Source organism: Chelonoidis abingdonii, chromosome 7 (assembly GCF_003597395.2).
Source record: "Chelonoidis abingdonii isolate Lonesome George chromosome 7, CheloAbing_2.0, whole genome shotgun sequence".
NCBI classification, from domain to species: Eukaryota; Metazoa; Chordata; order Testudines; family Testudinidae; genus Chelonoidis; species Chelonoidis abingdonii.
Window position 1 is genome coordinate 25,946,874 of NC_133775.1, and position 13,891 is coordinate 25,960,764.

The following is a 13,891-nucleotide window of genomic DNA, read 5'->3' on the forward strand; positions in this document are numbered from 1 at the left end:
TCTGGGAAAGAATACACAATTTCATTTTTTTAATTTAAACATAAGAAATATGAACTGATAGTAAAATGAGCTATTCACAACAGATGACATTTTTATGTTTGAACTAATGCTATCACAGCATTAAAATTAAGGAAATAACTGGTCATCAAATGCAAGATCCTATAGTCTACTGCTTTTTAAATAATCAGTTTTCTTGTGTAAAAGTTACGTAAATAATTTCTTCTTATATCTAGGCTGTGGCTTCAAGCTGCTGGTCAGTACTGAAGCAAAAAAGGCAGCAAATGAAGGTAAATTGTCTTGAGATCTAATTGGAAGCCTGTTTAATTTTATAATTCAGAGATTCTGACCAAACTTGAGTGACCAACTCTTAGAATACTCGGAGTTTGAAGTCATGCTATATGTTATCAAAGAAATAAATTACAAAGTGTCTGATCCTGCAGACACTTAAATGTGTAATGTGTAAAGTCTACCATGCAATTAATGTGGATTCATGGAAGATAAGATGACAACTCACGTGCAATGTTCCCTCTAATCTTTTCCATCCATGTGTGGAATGAATTTTGTTATGTGCACCAATATTAAGGTAATGTGCAGATGTGCACCACAAGTAAAAAAGAAAAAACCTAGATACAATTTTTTTTAAAGTTACCATAGGAATAATTACTCCAACCACGACAGGTTAGGCATTTTAACTCACTTATCAAATAATTAAATTTAAACATAAGAGAAATAAAAATTATGTAACGCATAGACTAGTCAAAAAACTAAAATAACAGCACTTTGAAAGAATAAAATATATGTGCATAGAATATATGTTCATTGCAGGAAGTATCAAGAAGTAACAACAACAGTAATACAAGTTATGTGTTGAGAGGTGAGTGTGAAAGACTATGTATTTGTGTGTGTGTGTGAGAGAGAGAGACAGACACATGCACGCTGTGGGGTGGGTGGGTGTATTTGTGGGTGGGTGTATTTGTGGGTGTGTGATGTGAGGGATTACATCGACCTAACTTTGTCAGTGTCCACACTAGAAAGTCTTGCTCCCACCAATGTAAGTGCCCTACTATACTGACATCGTAACTCCACCTGCACGAGAGGCATAGCGCTTGTATCAGTTTAGTTAGGGGGACACAGTATACACTGTGTGTTACTTACATCGGCTCCTGGCCTGTCATCCCAGGGACGGGGGGCTCCAACTAGAGTCCAGCTGCCCACCAGGCTCCCAGCTTCGAGCTGGGCTGCTGCCTGAGGTTCCCACCAAAAGCCTGGCTGCCCCTGCCCAGCTCCCCACTCGCAGCAGTTTTGCCTCCTGGACTCCTGGCAGAGCTTCGAGCTGGGGGTGGGGGGGCTCTCAGTCCCCTACAGTGTTCTTCTTAAGTTGGTGGAAGGGCTTCTGGTGAGAAGACGCATGACTGACAGAAGCAGGGTAGTGTGGACATGCACCACTGCAGTAATTATTGCAGTGGCAATAAGTTAACCCACCATAGGTCTGCTTAAGTTAGTAGTGTAGACATGCCCTGAGGCTTGAAGACACTTACAAGGGAGGCAGAGTGTTTTAGTGGATAGAGCACAGAATTTGGAGTCAAGATCTGGCTCTAGTCCTGTCTGAATAGAAGTATTTACATGGCCCCTAGTACCATATTATCTAATCGGGGTGGACAAACTATGGCCTACGGGACCGTCCTTCCTGGCCCCCAAGCTCCTGGCCTGGGACGCTCGTCCCCAGCCCCTCCCCCTTCCCTGCAGCCTCAGCTCGCTCCACCGCCGGCGCAATGCTCTGGGCAGCGGGGCTGTGAGCTCCTGGGGCAGCGCAGATACAGAGCCCAGCCTGACCCAGTGCTCTGTGCTGTGTGGTGGCAGCACAGCCAGCCACTGGTGCTCCAGGCAGCGCAGTAAGGGAGCAGGGAGCAGGGGGGTTGGACAGGGGAGTTTGGGGTGGTGATCAGGGGTGTGGATGATGGTCGGGGGGGAAATGGGTTGAATGGGGGCAGGGGTCCTGGGAAGCAGTCAGGAAGGAGGTGGGGTTGAATGGGGCAGCAGGGGACAGGGATTTCCAGGGCAGTCAGGGGACAGGGAGAAGGTGGTTTGATGGGGCGGGGTCCCAGGGGGGCCATCAGGAATGAGAGGAGGGGTTGGGTGGGGCTCCGGGGGCAGTCAGGGGACAGGGAGAAGGTAGTTTGATGGGGTGGGGTCCCAGGGGGGCCATCAGGAATGAGAGGAGGGGTTGGGTGGGGCTCCGGGGGCAGTCAGGGGACAGAGAGAAGGGGTGTGTGGATGGGGCAGGGGTCCCAGAGGGGCCGTCAGGGAACAGGGGAGGTTGGATGGGGCAGGAGTCCCAGGGGGAGGGGCCATGACCCCCTCCCCTAACCGGCCCTCCAAACAATTTACAAAACCCAATGCAGCTCTCAGTCCAAAAAGTTTGCCTGCCCATGATCTAACTGCTAAGGAATTCAAAGTATTTATCCTCACAGCATTCCTGTGAGGTATGGAGGTACCATTATCTCCAAATTTTACACAGGGGGAATTGAGCCATAGAGACTAACTGACTTGCCCAAGATTATGCAGGAAGTCTGTGGCAGAGAAAAGAATTTAATCTAGTTGTCCTGAATCTCAGCTAGCACCCTGAGTGTCCTTTCTCTGCCACTGACTTCTGATCTCAGGCAAATCAGGTTGGCCATTCTTAACAAATCCATTCTTCAGAAGGCTGCCTTCAGTTGCAATGATACTCTTTGTAAAAGATCATTTAAAAATCATACTGTCTGAATAAGTGACAAGAATCTTTAGTTATCACATCTCTGTATCAATATAGTTCTTCTTTGAATGGTTGCAGACTTGTATTCCCCTTAGGTGTGCACACCCCGAGCACACTAAAGCTGGAAATGTTTGTAGAGCCAATAGGGATGGCGCTTGTGCTCGGTGGCACTAGCCCCTCACCAGACTATTTAAGGGCAGCACCACCCCAACCCCCCTCAAGTTCTTTTCACCATCTGTAGCTACAGTTGGTGCATTCTGTGTGGTGGTTTACCTCATGTTTTTTTTCTCAGTTTCTCTGGGAATTTATTGTATAAAATTCATTGCTAGTTATTATAGCTTAGTAGTACCTTTTAGATTTAGTTACAGTAGTTAGGATAGATAGCTGCCCTGGGCGATGCCCTCACTGGGATTTAAACATTGACTATCCCCGGTAGTGACCCCTCACACTCATGGAGAGGGACACATAAAGGAAACATGCTCTATATGCTAGTCGTTTAAGAAGAGCACTTAGATGGTGAGAGACTTGCATCTGAAACGGAAGTCTTAGAGCAAACCAGGAGGCCTGTTTTGGCAATGGGAACCATTCAGATTGTCTGGCTCTGTGCTCTCCTTTGGAGCCAACTTGAAATGGTCTAAGATCTGGTGCTCCCTCTGGCAGGAAGAGAGATCTTTCTCCTTTCTTGGTTCTTCTGAGGAAGAGGTCCCATAAGACCAATCAGGTTTGTTCCAGGACTTGGAGGGATTTCTCTTCATTGTTTAAGAGGAGTGCTGACTTGCACTGTGAGTCCTGTGGTACGCATGATGGAGCTGGCCCATCTAACCACTTCCCGGTATCATGCCAAGATCATTTGGACTCTGTACTGTTGACTCTGTTTCTGGCCATGGGGCTTCTGTTGAGTTCGATACCAGTGATGGCAGCATTGGCACTGATAGTCTTCATGCCATTGGCATATTCGGCAACATCTGACTCGCTTTGCCTTTCCGTTCCTGATTCCCCTGTCAGTTGCCATGGCTTCTACATCGTCATATTCTGCTGCACCATTGCCATTGTCTGTTCAGGTCATGTAGTTGTCTCACTTGTTGGTACTGAATTATGCACTGTCTGGGTCTCAGACTGCAGAGTCACAGCCAATGTCTTTTGCAGTACCAAAAAAATCATCAGTGCAGAGACTTTCTTTGACACCGATGATGTCTGTGCTATGGACCCCTTTGTTGGATTTGGTGCTGACAAAGGTTTTGGCACCCTCATTTGCTCCAGTGCTGGCTAATGGTTGATGCCTCTCCTGATACCAATGGTGTTGATCACTCATTCATCCTTAACACTGATGAGTTCTTCATATTAGATGTCAGACAAAGCTGATGGTTTGTTTGCTCCACCAAAGGAGGCTTCTCTATTCCCACCAACTGACTCTCAGGGCTTTTTGAGATCTGGGTCAGGGATGTCTTCCTCTTCTCTTTCACCTTTTGAAGCACCTCAGATCATCATTGGTACCAGGATTGACACTATTCCTACAGCAGGGATAGGGGTCCTGGCCTAGTACCCACTGGCCACCAATGCCTTACCTCTATTCCCAGTTACCTCCTTGGAATTATTGGGATGTACCCCAGTCTAGAAGACCCCACTCTTCAATATAGTCCAGGGCAAGCTTGCCAATTCCAGCTGCAGTCTCTATTCCTGAGCTACCTCTATTACAGGTCATTTTTCCTGAGCTGGTCCAGACTGACCCTCTCATGCAGGAACCTACCCCCTACAACAGCTTCTATTGGCTCTGCACTACTCTTCTTCCTCTCTGGATGACTCTGCAATACCAAAATCTTCCTCATCAGTGCTTGAGGACTTCAGGTCATTCTAGGACCATCTCAGGCATATTATCTTACACCTTGGGATCCAGGCCGAGTACATACAAGAGAACACACATAAGTTGCAGGTACCTTCAGCCCTCAGCTCCAGGGAAAGTTGATCTCCAAATAAATGAAACACTTTTGGAGTCTGCTAGGACTCTTTGGAGTCCAGAATCACTTTGCAGATCACCTCAGCTGGAATTTCTCCCAGACTCACAAATACTCTCTAAAGTCCACTGTGCTGAAGTCCATCTTCATGGAATAGGGTATTCCAGCTATTGATCTGTTTGCAATGAGAGACAGCAAGAAGTGCCATCAATCGGGTCTCAGTCCAGACTCCTTAACCAATGCCTTCCACCTTAACTGGGGATTGAATGTGATGTATGCCTTCCTTCTGATGCTAATCATCCCACAGGTCATTCTCAAGCTGAAGTGGGATCATGCCATACGAATTCTCATTGCTGCACCATGGTTGAGGCAATGTTGGTTCTCTAACCTACGCAGTCTATTGGTTCAGACTCTCATATCTCTCTCTCTTCATCCTGACCTACTGACTCAACACTATAGTCGTGTTTTGCATCCAGGACTCAACGCTCTATTTCATGGCATGGATGCTTGCAAGGCTAGATGAGCAGAGGAATGAAGTTTGGAAGTTGTTGGACAGGTGTATAACAGGAAGCCTTCTACTAGTGTGACTTATTTGGCCAAGTGTAAATAATTTTCAGTTTACTTGCTTGGGGAATTCAGCCAATGCTGGCATACATTCAGGACATTGTGGAGTACCTGTTACATCTTCAGTCTTTTGGTCTATCTCTCAGTCCATTGAAGGTTAGCAGCGATCTTGGCATTTCATCCACCTATCAAAGAGAAATCAGTTTTCTCAAACTCCATGGTGGTGAGATGCCTAATGGGAGTGATTTGTCTCCAACCGTCTGTGAAAGAGACGATTCCCTTGTGGGACCTTAATACTGCCCTGACTGCCATCATGGGTCCTGTGTTCAAGCCTCTGGGAACCCTCTGTTTAGTTTATCAAAAAGACCAAGAGATGATTTGATGATGATGTGTATGTACCTTCCAAGGATAAAATACCAGGTACTAAAGGGCTCTTTGGTCTAGTGGAGAAAGTCATAGCAAGAAAGATAAAGCCAGCCGTACTCAAATTAGACACAAGATCTAACTTCATCAATGAATGATTAACTATTGGAACAAGTTAGCGAAAGAAGCTGTGGACAGGATGCCTTTCAGAAAGATGATTTAATCAAACAATCCTGATGTGACAAGATGAAATTCTGTGATGTGTGTTATATAAGAGTATGAGACTAGATCAGTGGTTCTCAATCTGCAGGCCACTTGCCACACAATGAGCACACAGCTATGGCCCATGTGACATGCTCAGGGTCATACAGGTAGTATATATACATTGAGTTGATACGGCCCACATAACACATAGAGAGCTGCATATCTGGCCCACAGTGGTAAATAAATTGAGAACCACTGGACTAGATTTGATGGTCTCATCTAGCCTTAAATTATTAATGTATGAATATCAGTATTGCATCAAGATTCCTTCAAAATGTTTATATTCTAAAATACTGCCGAAGTTGAAAACTTTTAACAATCCTTCCACTTACTGGATATACAATGTAATTTAAATGATTAGTTTGGCTAGTTACCAGAGACTGACTGACTTACAGAAAAAGTTCCGTAAGCTAGAAATAGGTTTTTTTTTTCTTTCTCTCTTTTTTTTTTTTTGCGTAATTGTCGGGTACACGTTTCCAACTTACACAAAATTCAAATTACACAAGGCATTCCGGAACGAAACACTTGCGTAAGTCAGGGAGTGTCTGTAATGCCTTAATTTGATATAATAGGGATTTATACTGAGAAAAATAACTTCTTTCTCTACTTCTTACATCACCAGGTACCTGATGGGTTTTTTGCACACTTCTATGCCATTTGTGAGCATGTCAGTCCTGTTTTGGCATGGGGCTTTTTGGGACCTAGAAACTCTCTTTATGAATTATGCTGCTGCTTTAAGGTATGGATCCTTTTTGTAATGATAAATTATCTAACATAAAAAAGCACCTATCAGATAGGAGGATCTTACTTAAAGGGACATCATTACGATAAAAACAATTTATATAAAAAAATCTTCGCTAGTCAATATTCATCCTGATTATTTTCAGTTGTTATACCAGAGATTAATGTAGCCCAGTACCACAAATAACAGGGATTAATTTGCCCCATACTAGAAAAACAATCCCTACCCATGTTGCTAATTATACTGTAAATCAGGGGTGGGGAACCTTTTTTCTATCAGGGGCCATTGACCCCAGAGAAAATTAGTCATGGGCCACATGCAGCCCTGTGGGACAGGGAGGAAGGTGCAGAGGCTCAGGGCTTCCCCTAGGCTCTGGGATGGGGCCAGAAATGAGAGGTTCAGGGTGCAGGAGCAGGGTCCAGGTTGGGGTGTGGGAGGAGGTGAGGATTCTTGCTGGGGGTGCATGAGGAGGCTCAGGGCCGGGGCGAGAGGTTGGCGTGGGGTCTGGGAGGGCATTAAGGTGCAGGAGGGGGTTCCGACCTGGGGCAGGGTGTTGAGGTGTGAGTGGGGGTGCAGGTTCTGGGAGAGAGTTAGGGTATTTTTGGGGCGGTTTTGAAACTGGGGCAGTGGGTTGGGATGCGGGTAGGGGTACAGGCTCAGTCGCGGGCCACACACAGCCCCTCAAGGAGTGTGGAGGGGTGCCGAGGTTTGGGCCTTCCACCCCGCAGCGTGGCGACTTGCTGTGGGCCGGATTAAATTAAAAAGCAAGCCGGAGGTTCCCCACCCCTGTTATAAGTTATTAACACAGTAAGAATTTTCAGAACATAGGCTCTCCAGTCTTGAAAACACTTATGAGTCTGTGTAACACTTTGTACGTGAGTAATCCAGCTGAAGTCATGACACTACTAGTATACATAAGTGTTTGCAACATTAGGGCTATAATTTGCAATTCACTATTTATGGCGTTGGTCTAATTTTTGCATTTCATTGTGTGTGAACAGTGAAACTAGATGGGTCAATTTTACTTATTTATAGTCTGTTCCCTTTCTTGTTCTTCCATGCACTAGCAAAGTGCTTGAAGTTTTCTTGGTTTTTATTTCCAACACTTCAGCTCAGTGCAACTTCTTAAGAAAAATATTAATCATTAACATTTCTATTCATATTAGGTTGGTTTTGGAGCATAAACCTACCTGACAGTGTCTATTTTTAATGTTTTTTTTTTCAAATAGTCAGAGTTAGTAAATGAATGTTGGTAGTTAGACACAGTAAGAAATTGCCCAGTAAATCTGTGTGCATATTTTTGTGTGTGCTTCAGAAAGATTACGTATAAATGAGGAAAAATATATAACACTGTATAAGTAATATTTAACAAATCTCTATACATTTCTATAAGTAAATACAGGTTTTTCTTTTTTATCCACTAGGATCAAGTTCTTTACTTCCTCAAAGACATTTTTGACTTTGAAAAGGTGCGATATTCAACTATGGAAAATTTAGCTGAAGATCTTATGCAATTGCTAATGCGTCGCACTGAACTTTTAATGGCCTACCTTGGAGCCGATTCACTAAGACATGTCAGTGATTGCATAAATGGTCATGGACACATCATGGCCAATGGGCTTTTGGAAGAAAAACTACAATAAGCTTAAAAAAAACTAAATTGAGTGCACCTTGCCTTTTTTCCCCCTCCAGTGCTATCATTGCTATTTTTGAGCAAACATCTGAAAATGTAACTGTGTTGCTAAATATGGAATGGACTCAGGGAGAGTAAAAAAAAAAAAAAAAAAATTTAGGAAAAGAACTGGTGAGCATATTACAGTATATATACCTAAATTAAAAATCACAACTCAGCTGTCTCTGTATTTATATATAATGTACCCCAAAGTTTTTTTTCTGCAATATTTGGGTAAAGTTTATTTATAAAATATTGTACATTTGCCACAGATATTATGTGATATGTGGTATATGGAGTTATTAGATATTTGTCTTTAAGTGTTATTATATGAAATGTTCAGTACAAACTCTGCAATGTGCTTTATGTCTAGGAAGTGTTTCAGCCAAGATATACACATCTTTCAACTTATTATGTGATACACCCTCAAAAAAAAAAAGAAAAAAAAACGTTTACAAAATATTTAACTACGCCCTAAAATTGTGTTTGTGTATGTAAGCAGTCATTTTGTATTGAAACATAATAGAGTAAATGAAGTCACCATTTGGGCAGGTGAAAATAACATGAAAAACTCAATGCTAATTGATGTTGGCTTAAAATATGTAAATACATCATCACTAAGGTTGACATTTGAAATCACTAGTGTGAGATCACTATTTGGTATATTCTAAAAGTAATGACAGTTTTTTCAGGTTAATTAATTGGTTTAAAACTCATTTTTCTAGGTTTTTAAAACAATGCAGTTATGAATAAACTAGTATCATTCTTGGTTCAAATGTAACATTTTAACTATATTTTAAAATAAGGCTGTATGATAAAACTTAAAGACATGTTTTTTCTCAATTAAATCAGTCTCAGTCTTTTCTTTCAAAAAGCCAACCTTTGGTTTGGGAGAGGACTTTATATATGAGTTTTGGGAAGTGTGTGTATCTGTTCACATTGGTGCTCAGTTCAGGGTATCTTTTGTGTAGTCTTGTCTTGAATTAAGAATGAAAAGTTTAAGGAAAAACTTTTTCGTGGGTATCCCTTTGAGAGAATTCTCAAAGACCCTTTTTATGGTACTTTATAAGAATAGAATATTTCAGCATCTGAGTGATACACAGAATAAATTTTTAGCTTTTAAAATAACATTTTAGATTACAGAGTTCCAGATTCTGATACTTAAGGCTCCAAAGTTGAAAGTGTTAGGTTTTATGTTGCATTATAGTCCAAAAATAAAAAAGAGCTAAGTTTTTTTTATTTTTATTAATGTGCTCTTCCACAATTCAGTTTTTAAAGGAAAACAGATTAAAACATTTTATTTTTATATAAAAAAAAATATGGAATAACCTGTAGCATCTTAATGTGCTGGCACCTGCATTTGTGACTTCTTGACAGTAGTTGCTAATGCAGACTACAAGCACTATTGTCACCATATGCTAGATTGTAAGTGGTTTAGTAGCTACTCTCTTTACTCTGCACTTTCTGGCCCGGATCCTTAGATGTGGCCAAAATGTGCTTTGTGCTCTCTTGGTCTCGTAGCATATATTAGAGCAGCTTTCAGATTACTGTAACTTGTGCTGGCTGCCAACTGCAATATGGTCCAGTACAGTAGCTGGGGATCACCAGGGTGCAGAGAGCTTGTAGCCAAGTCCCTTTTCCCTGGCCACGTTCCCTACACTAGTGGTCAGGAGTAAAGATGGTGCAGGATTCTGTGTATCAAACTGAAGTGATCTTTCCATGGCTGGCCTCACTGGCTTTCAGGCTGCTTTTGAACTGCTTTTGCACCAGCAGTGTGACATAAAACAGCCACAACATTGAGAGAAACTGTTGCATATATAATAAACTTAATATGGGATAATTACAAATAACTCTGTAGCTTTGTAGCTAAAAGTTTCTCGTTTGGAATATGTAAACAAACTGGAATTGTATTTCATTAAATATATTTCTGCTTCTATTGCAAAAACCAATCCCAAAAAATCATGGGTAAAATCCTGGATAAAGATAAAAATTCTGAATATAAGAAGGGTGGTGTTATTACTTGTGAATCTGTATGAAATGTCAACTGAAATATTGTTAAAACCAGAATTATATTTGATATGTATATGTAATACAGATACCAAAAACTGTTGCTGATCTGTCTTGTTTCAAGGCACATAACCTGGCATCTCACTATATGTATTTTTTCCAAAGACTATTTTCAGATAGTGTGTGGAATCTTTCACCTTTCCTGTTTAATTCAAAAGAAAGATGCTCATTTCCCTAGGCACACAGTTCAAGAAATTCACATTTTAACAATTTATTGTGATATATAAAAGTGAATTATACTGAGTAATGAGATATTTATTTAAGAATAAAACTGGGAATGGAAGTATTAAGGAAACAGCATGCTCTACCCAGCAACCTCACCAGCTGGGATGATGTCAAAGGAAGCCCTGTCCATTTTCCTCCCTCCATTCTGCGTAAGATGTTTAGAACACTGCCACCTAACACTACTCATGAGGATGTGGAAATTAGTTTTTACAAAACCAAAGTTCAATAGAAATGTCTGTCTGTCTTTTAAATTGTAGTGGACCCAGTTTTTCCCACCCTACTAACAAATGTGCTTCTATTGGTAGGTGCAACCCATTGTGCTTGTGCATAATATAAATGTAGAATTGACTGGAAACTGAATAGTCTATTTTATGAGAACTGCAGTTTGTATTTTAAAAAATGCAAAATACAGACAAATTAATTAAACAATTATTGTTAATATGCAGTGTTGTAGCCATGATGGCCCCAGGATGTGAGAGAAACAATATGGGTGAGATGAGACAAGCTTTTGAGCACCAGAGAGCTGAAGAAGACCTGAAGAGCTCTGTGGTGCTCAAGAGCTTGTCTCTTTAACCAGCAGAAGTTTGTCCAATAAAAGATATTACTGCACCCACCTTGTCTCTCTCAATTATTTTTAAATCTAAAGTGGTGTAGAACAGGGGTTCTCAAGCTTCATTGCTCCATGACCCCCTTCTGTCAACAAAAATTACTACATGACCCCAGGATGGGGTAATGAAGCCTGAACTCTGTGGGGGTGGGGAGGAGGCAAAGCCAAAACCTGATTCTCCCTCCCCCCACCTCCCCAGGCAGGGGGCCCGTAACCTGAGCCCCAGCACCCAGAGCTGAAGCTCTCAGACTTCAGCTTTGGCCCTGGGTGGCAGGGCTTTGGCCTTGGGACTCGCAAAGTCTTAATGCCAGCCCTGGCAACCCCATTAAAAAGGGGTCATGACCCACTTTGGGGTCCTGACCGACAGTGTGAGAACCACTGATATAGAACATAAATAAAAATTAAATATATTAATTTTTAATCCTTTTAAACCTGTAGAAGCTGGTGGCAATCAACATCCCGCAGAATTAGGATTAGGCTCTAAATCGGGTTCACGTGTTTCCTGTTCTGATGTAGTTACCATCTTGTTTTTCAGCAAGATGGTAACCACTGTATGCTTCAGATAGTATGTAGCAAGTAGTACTTACCATGTGAACTTCCAATAAACTGTGCTGATGAAAATGGATACAAATTTGGAGAGAAGGAGTCAGGGTTCATGGATGCAGTTATTCTGGACTGTAATTTTTTTCTTTCTAGTTCATCCTACAGTTGGCTGCTTCTATCACAGAAATTAAATCCTTTGCATAGCTGCCTAGAAGAAAGTACATAAAGATGATCGGTTGCTAACCAGCCACATATATCTGAAGTGCTTTCTACCTGTGCCTGCTATCCTGGGAAGCAGGAATGGCAAAGTTACACTTCAGCATTTATGGTATGTCTCCTACTGCACTACAGTAATTTATATGTAGTGTTTCATAATGAAATGTCAGAACTGAATTTATTTATTCAAACATGCTACTTTTGAATGCAACTTTCAATGCTAGTTGGAGCAAGTTACATGCAAAAGCCATATGGTACTGCTAAACTCAGTCAGAAACATTAAATGGTACAAGAATTATGATATTTATATTAGCTGTGATTTAGTTGAAATCTCACTTCTAATATGTTAATGATTATTCTCCTTCACTTATGTAGTCGTTAGTTTTTACAGACTAAGCATTTATCAACTCAAGTTGGCTAATGGTAAGCATACTGGTGAACTGTCTGCTGCCTAAATGAAATGGTTATATCAAATATAACAATTCAATGAAAACACTTTAGAAGAAAAATAATTCTCATTTTGAGTTATACAATGAATTTCCATATATAAAGCAAAAAATTACGATATATTTGCTCTAATGCTCATTCATTATATGTAGTTGGACCAGCCTGATGCATATCTACTCCAATACTTCCTTACATATGTCTGCATTTTAATTAGGTTTTCCCGTAACGTGTGTATACTTTAATATACTAATATTTTATTTGCAGTCAGCTTTGGCATCAATTAAACTTGTAAGTATGGGGGTTTTCTTCTCAAACTCTTTTAAATTTACATATTTAAAAGAAAAAGCAGGGAAGCAGAAACTATTAGAATATGTTTCATTTAGGTGCATTAATTTAAACTGATAGTATGGCCCTTTTTTGTGTAATTCTACACATTAAACAATCCCCATGCATGATTTTCAGCATGGTAAACTGATGATCTAGCAAAAGCCTAACAGAAAATTGGTGTCATGTAGTCCTGTAGTTTAAAAGTTATTACTCCTTTTTCTATCAACCAAAACATAGGTGAAGAAAAGATCTAGACCTAGAATGACAAACATAGCCTGGAGGTAGGATCTAGACCATGTCATGAATGTAAGTGGCATGACAGACCTTCATAGACCTTGGAGTGTCTGATGGGGCTTAACCCCCACCAGCTGCAAGGCAAGAGAAAAAGAACCCCAATTAGTCATGCTTTGCACCTGGGGGGTAATTAATAGGTCTGCTTCCTTTGGCCAGGAGGCAAGAGGAAGCTTGGTTGGAGAGTACCTGCAGAGGAGACAGGTCTCTCTAGCAGAGAGAAGCCCTGGGAAAGGGTTTAATAGCTAGGAAACAATGGAGGAAGAACATAGGAGCAGGTTAGGTTCCTGCAGCGGAAGCCCTGAGGTAAAGTCAATACGGGAACTACAGTGAAGCTTCAGAGGAGTGGAAGGATATTAGTTTGAAGACTTCTTTTGATTTTTATTTGATTTGTTTGTGATAGCCTGGAAGAGGTTTAGACTTTTATGTGACATGGCTGGAGAGCCAAACAACTGAACATCAAGAGGGGATTTGGGGGATGAAGCAGGCTGGGAGAGACCACTGCAGGTCAAAGGAAGAGTTCAGTAGGGGAACATTAGAGACAAGGCCACTTCAGTCAAAAATGAGATGGCACTTAGGAGGTGAGGGTGCACTACTACAGAGTGTAAGTCAACACCCGTGTCTGTGAGAGTCTGAAGCAGTGACTGAGGTGTGAATGTTCCTGTCCTCTGTTAATTTTATTGGTGTCAACTCTTAACAGCTAATGGGAAAGGGGATATCTAAGTGAAGCCTTCAAGGGCTGAGAATTGCAAGTTGCTGCAAGGAACGAAAGCTGAAGGACAGAATAGAGAATGCATGCAAAGAAAGAGAGCAGAAACAGGTGGTCTAAAGGAAAGTGGGTTTTCTCACTGAATAATAG

The 13,891-nt window shown here is 41.4% G+C and overlaps 1 protein-coding gene across 8 annotated transcripts in view; it reads left to right on the forward strand.

The window, feature by feature from the left end:
- Positions 1-10,419, forward strand: part of MIGA1 (mitoguardin 1) — a 74,954-nt gene extending 64,535 nt beyond the window's left edge. For all 8 annotated transcript variants that reach the window (XM_032802512.2, XM_032802506.2, XM_032802514.2 and 5 more), the window contains 3 exons: positions 234-287; positions 6,518-6,634; positions 8,062-10,419. In XM_032802512.2, coding sequence (XP_032658403.1) covers positions 234-287; positions 6,518-6,634; positions 8,062-8,280 — 390 coding nt within the window. In that variant the 3' untranslated portion in view covers positions 8,281-10,419. The remainder of the gene's footprint in view (positions 1-233; positions 288-6,517; positions 6,635-8,061) is intronic.
- The last annotated feature ends 3,472 nt before the right edge of the window (positions 10,420-13,891 follow it).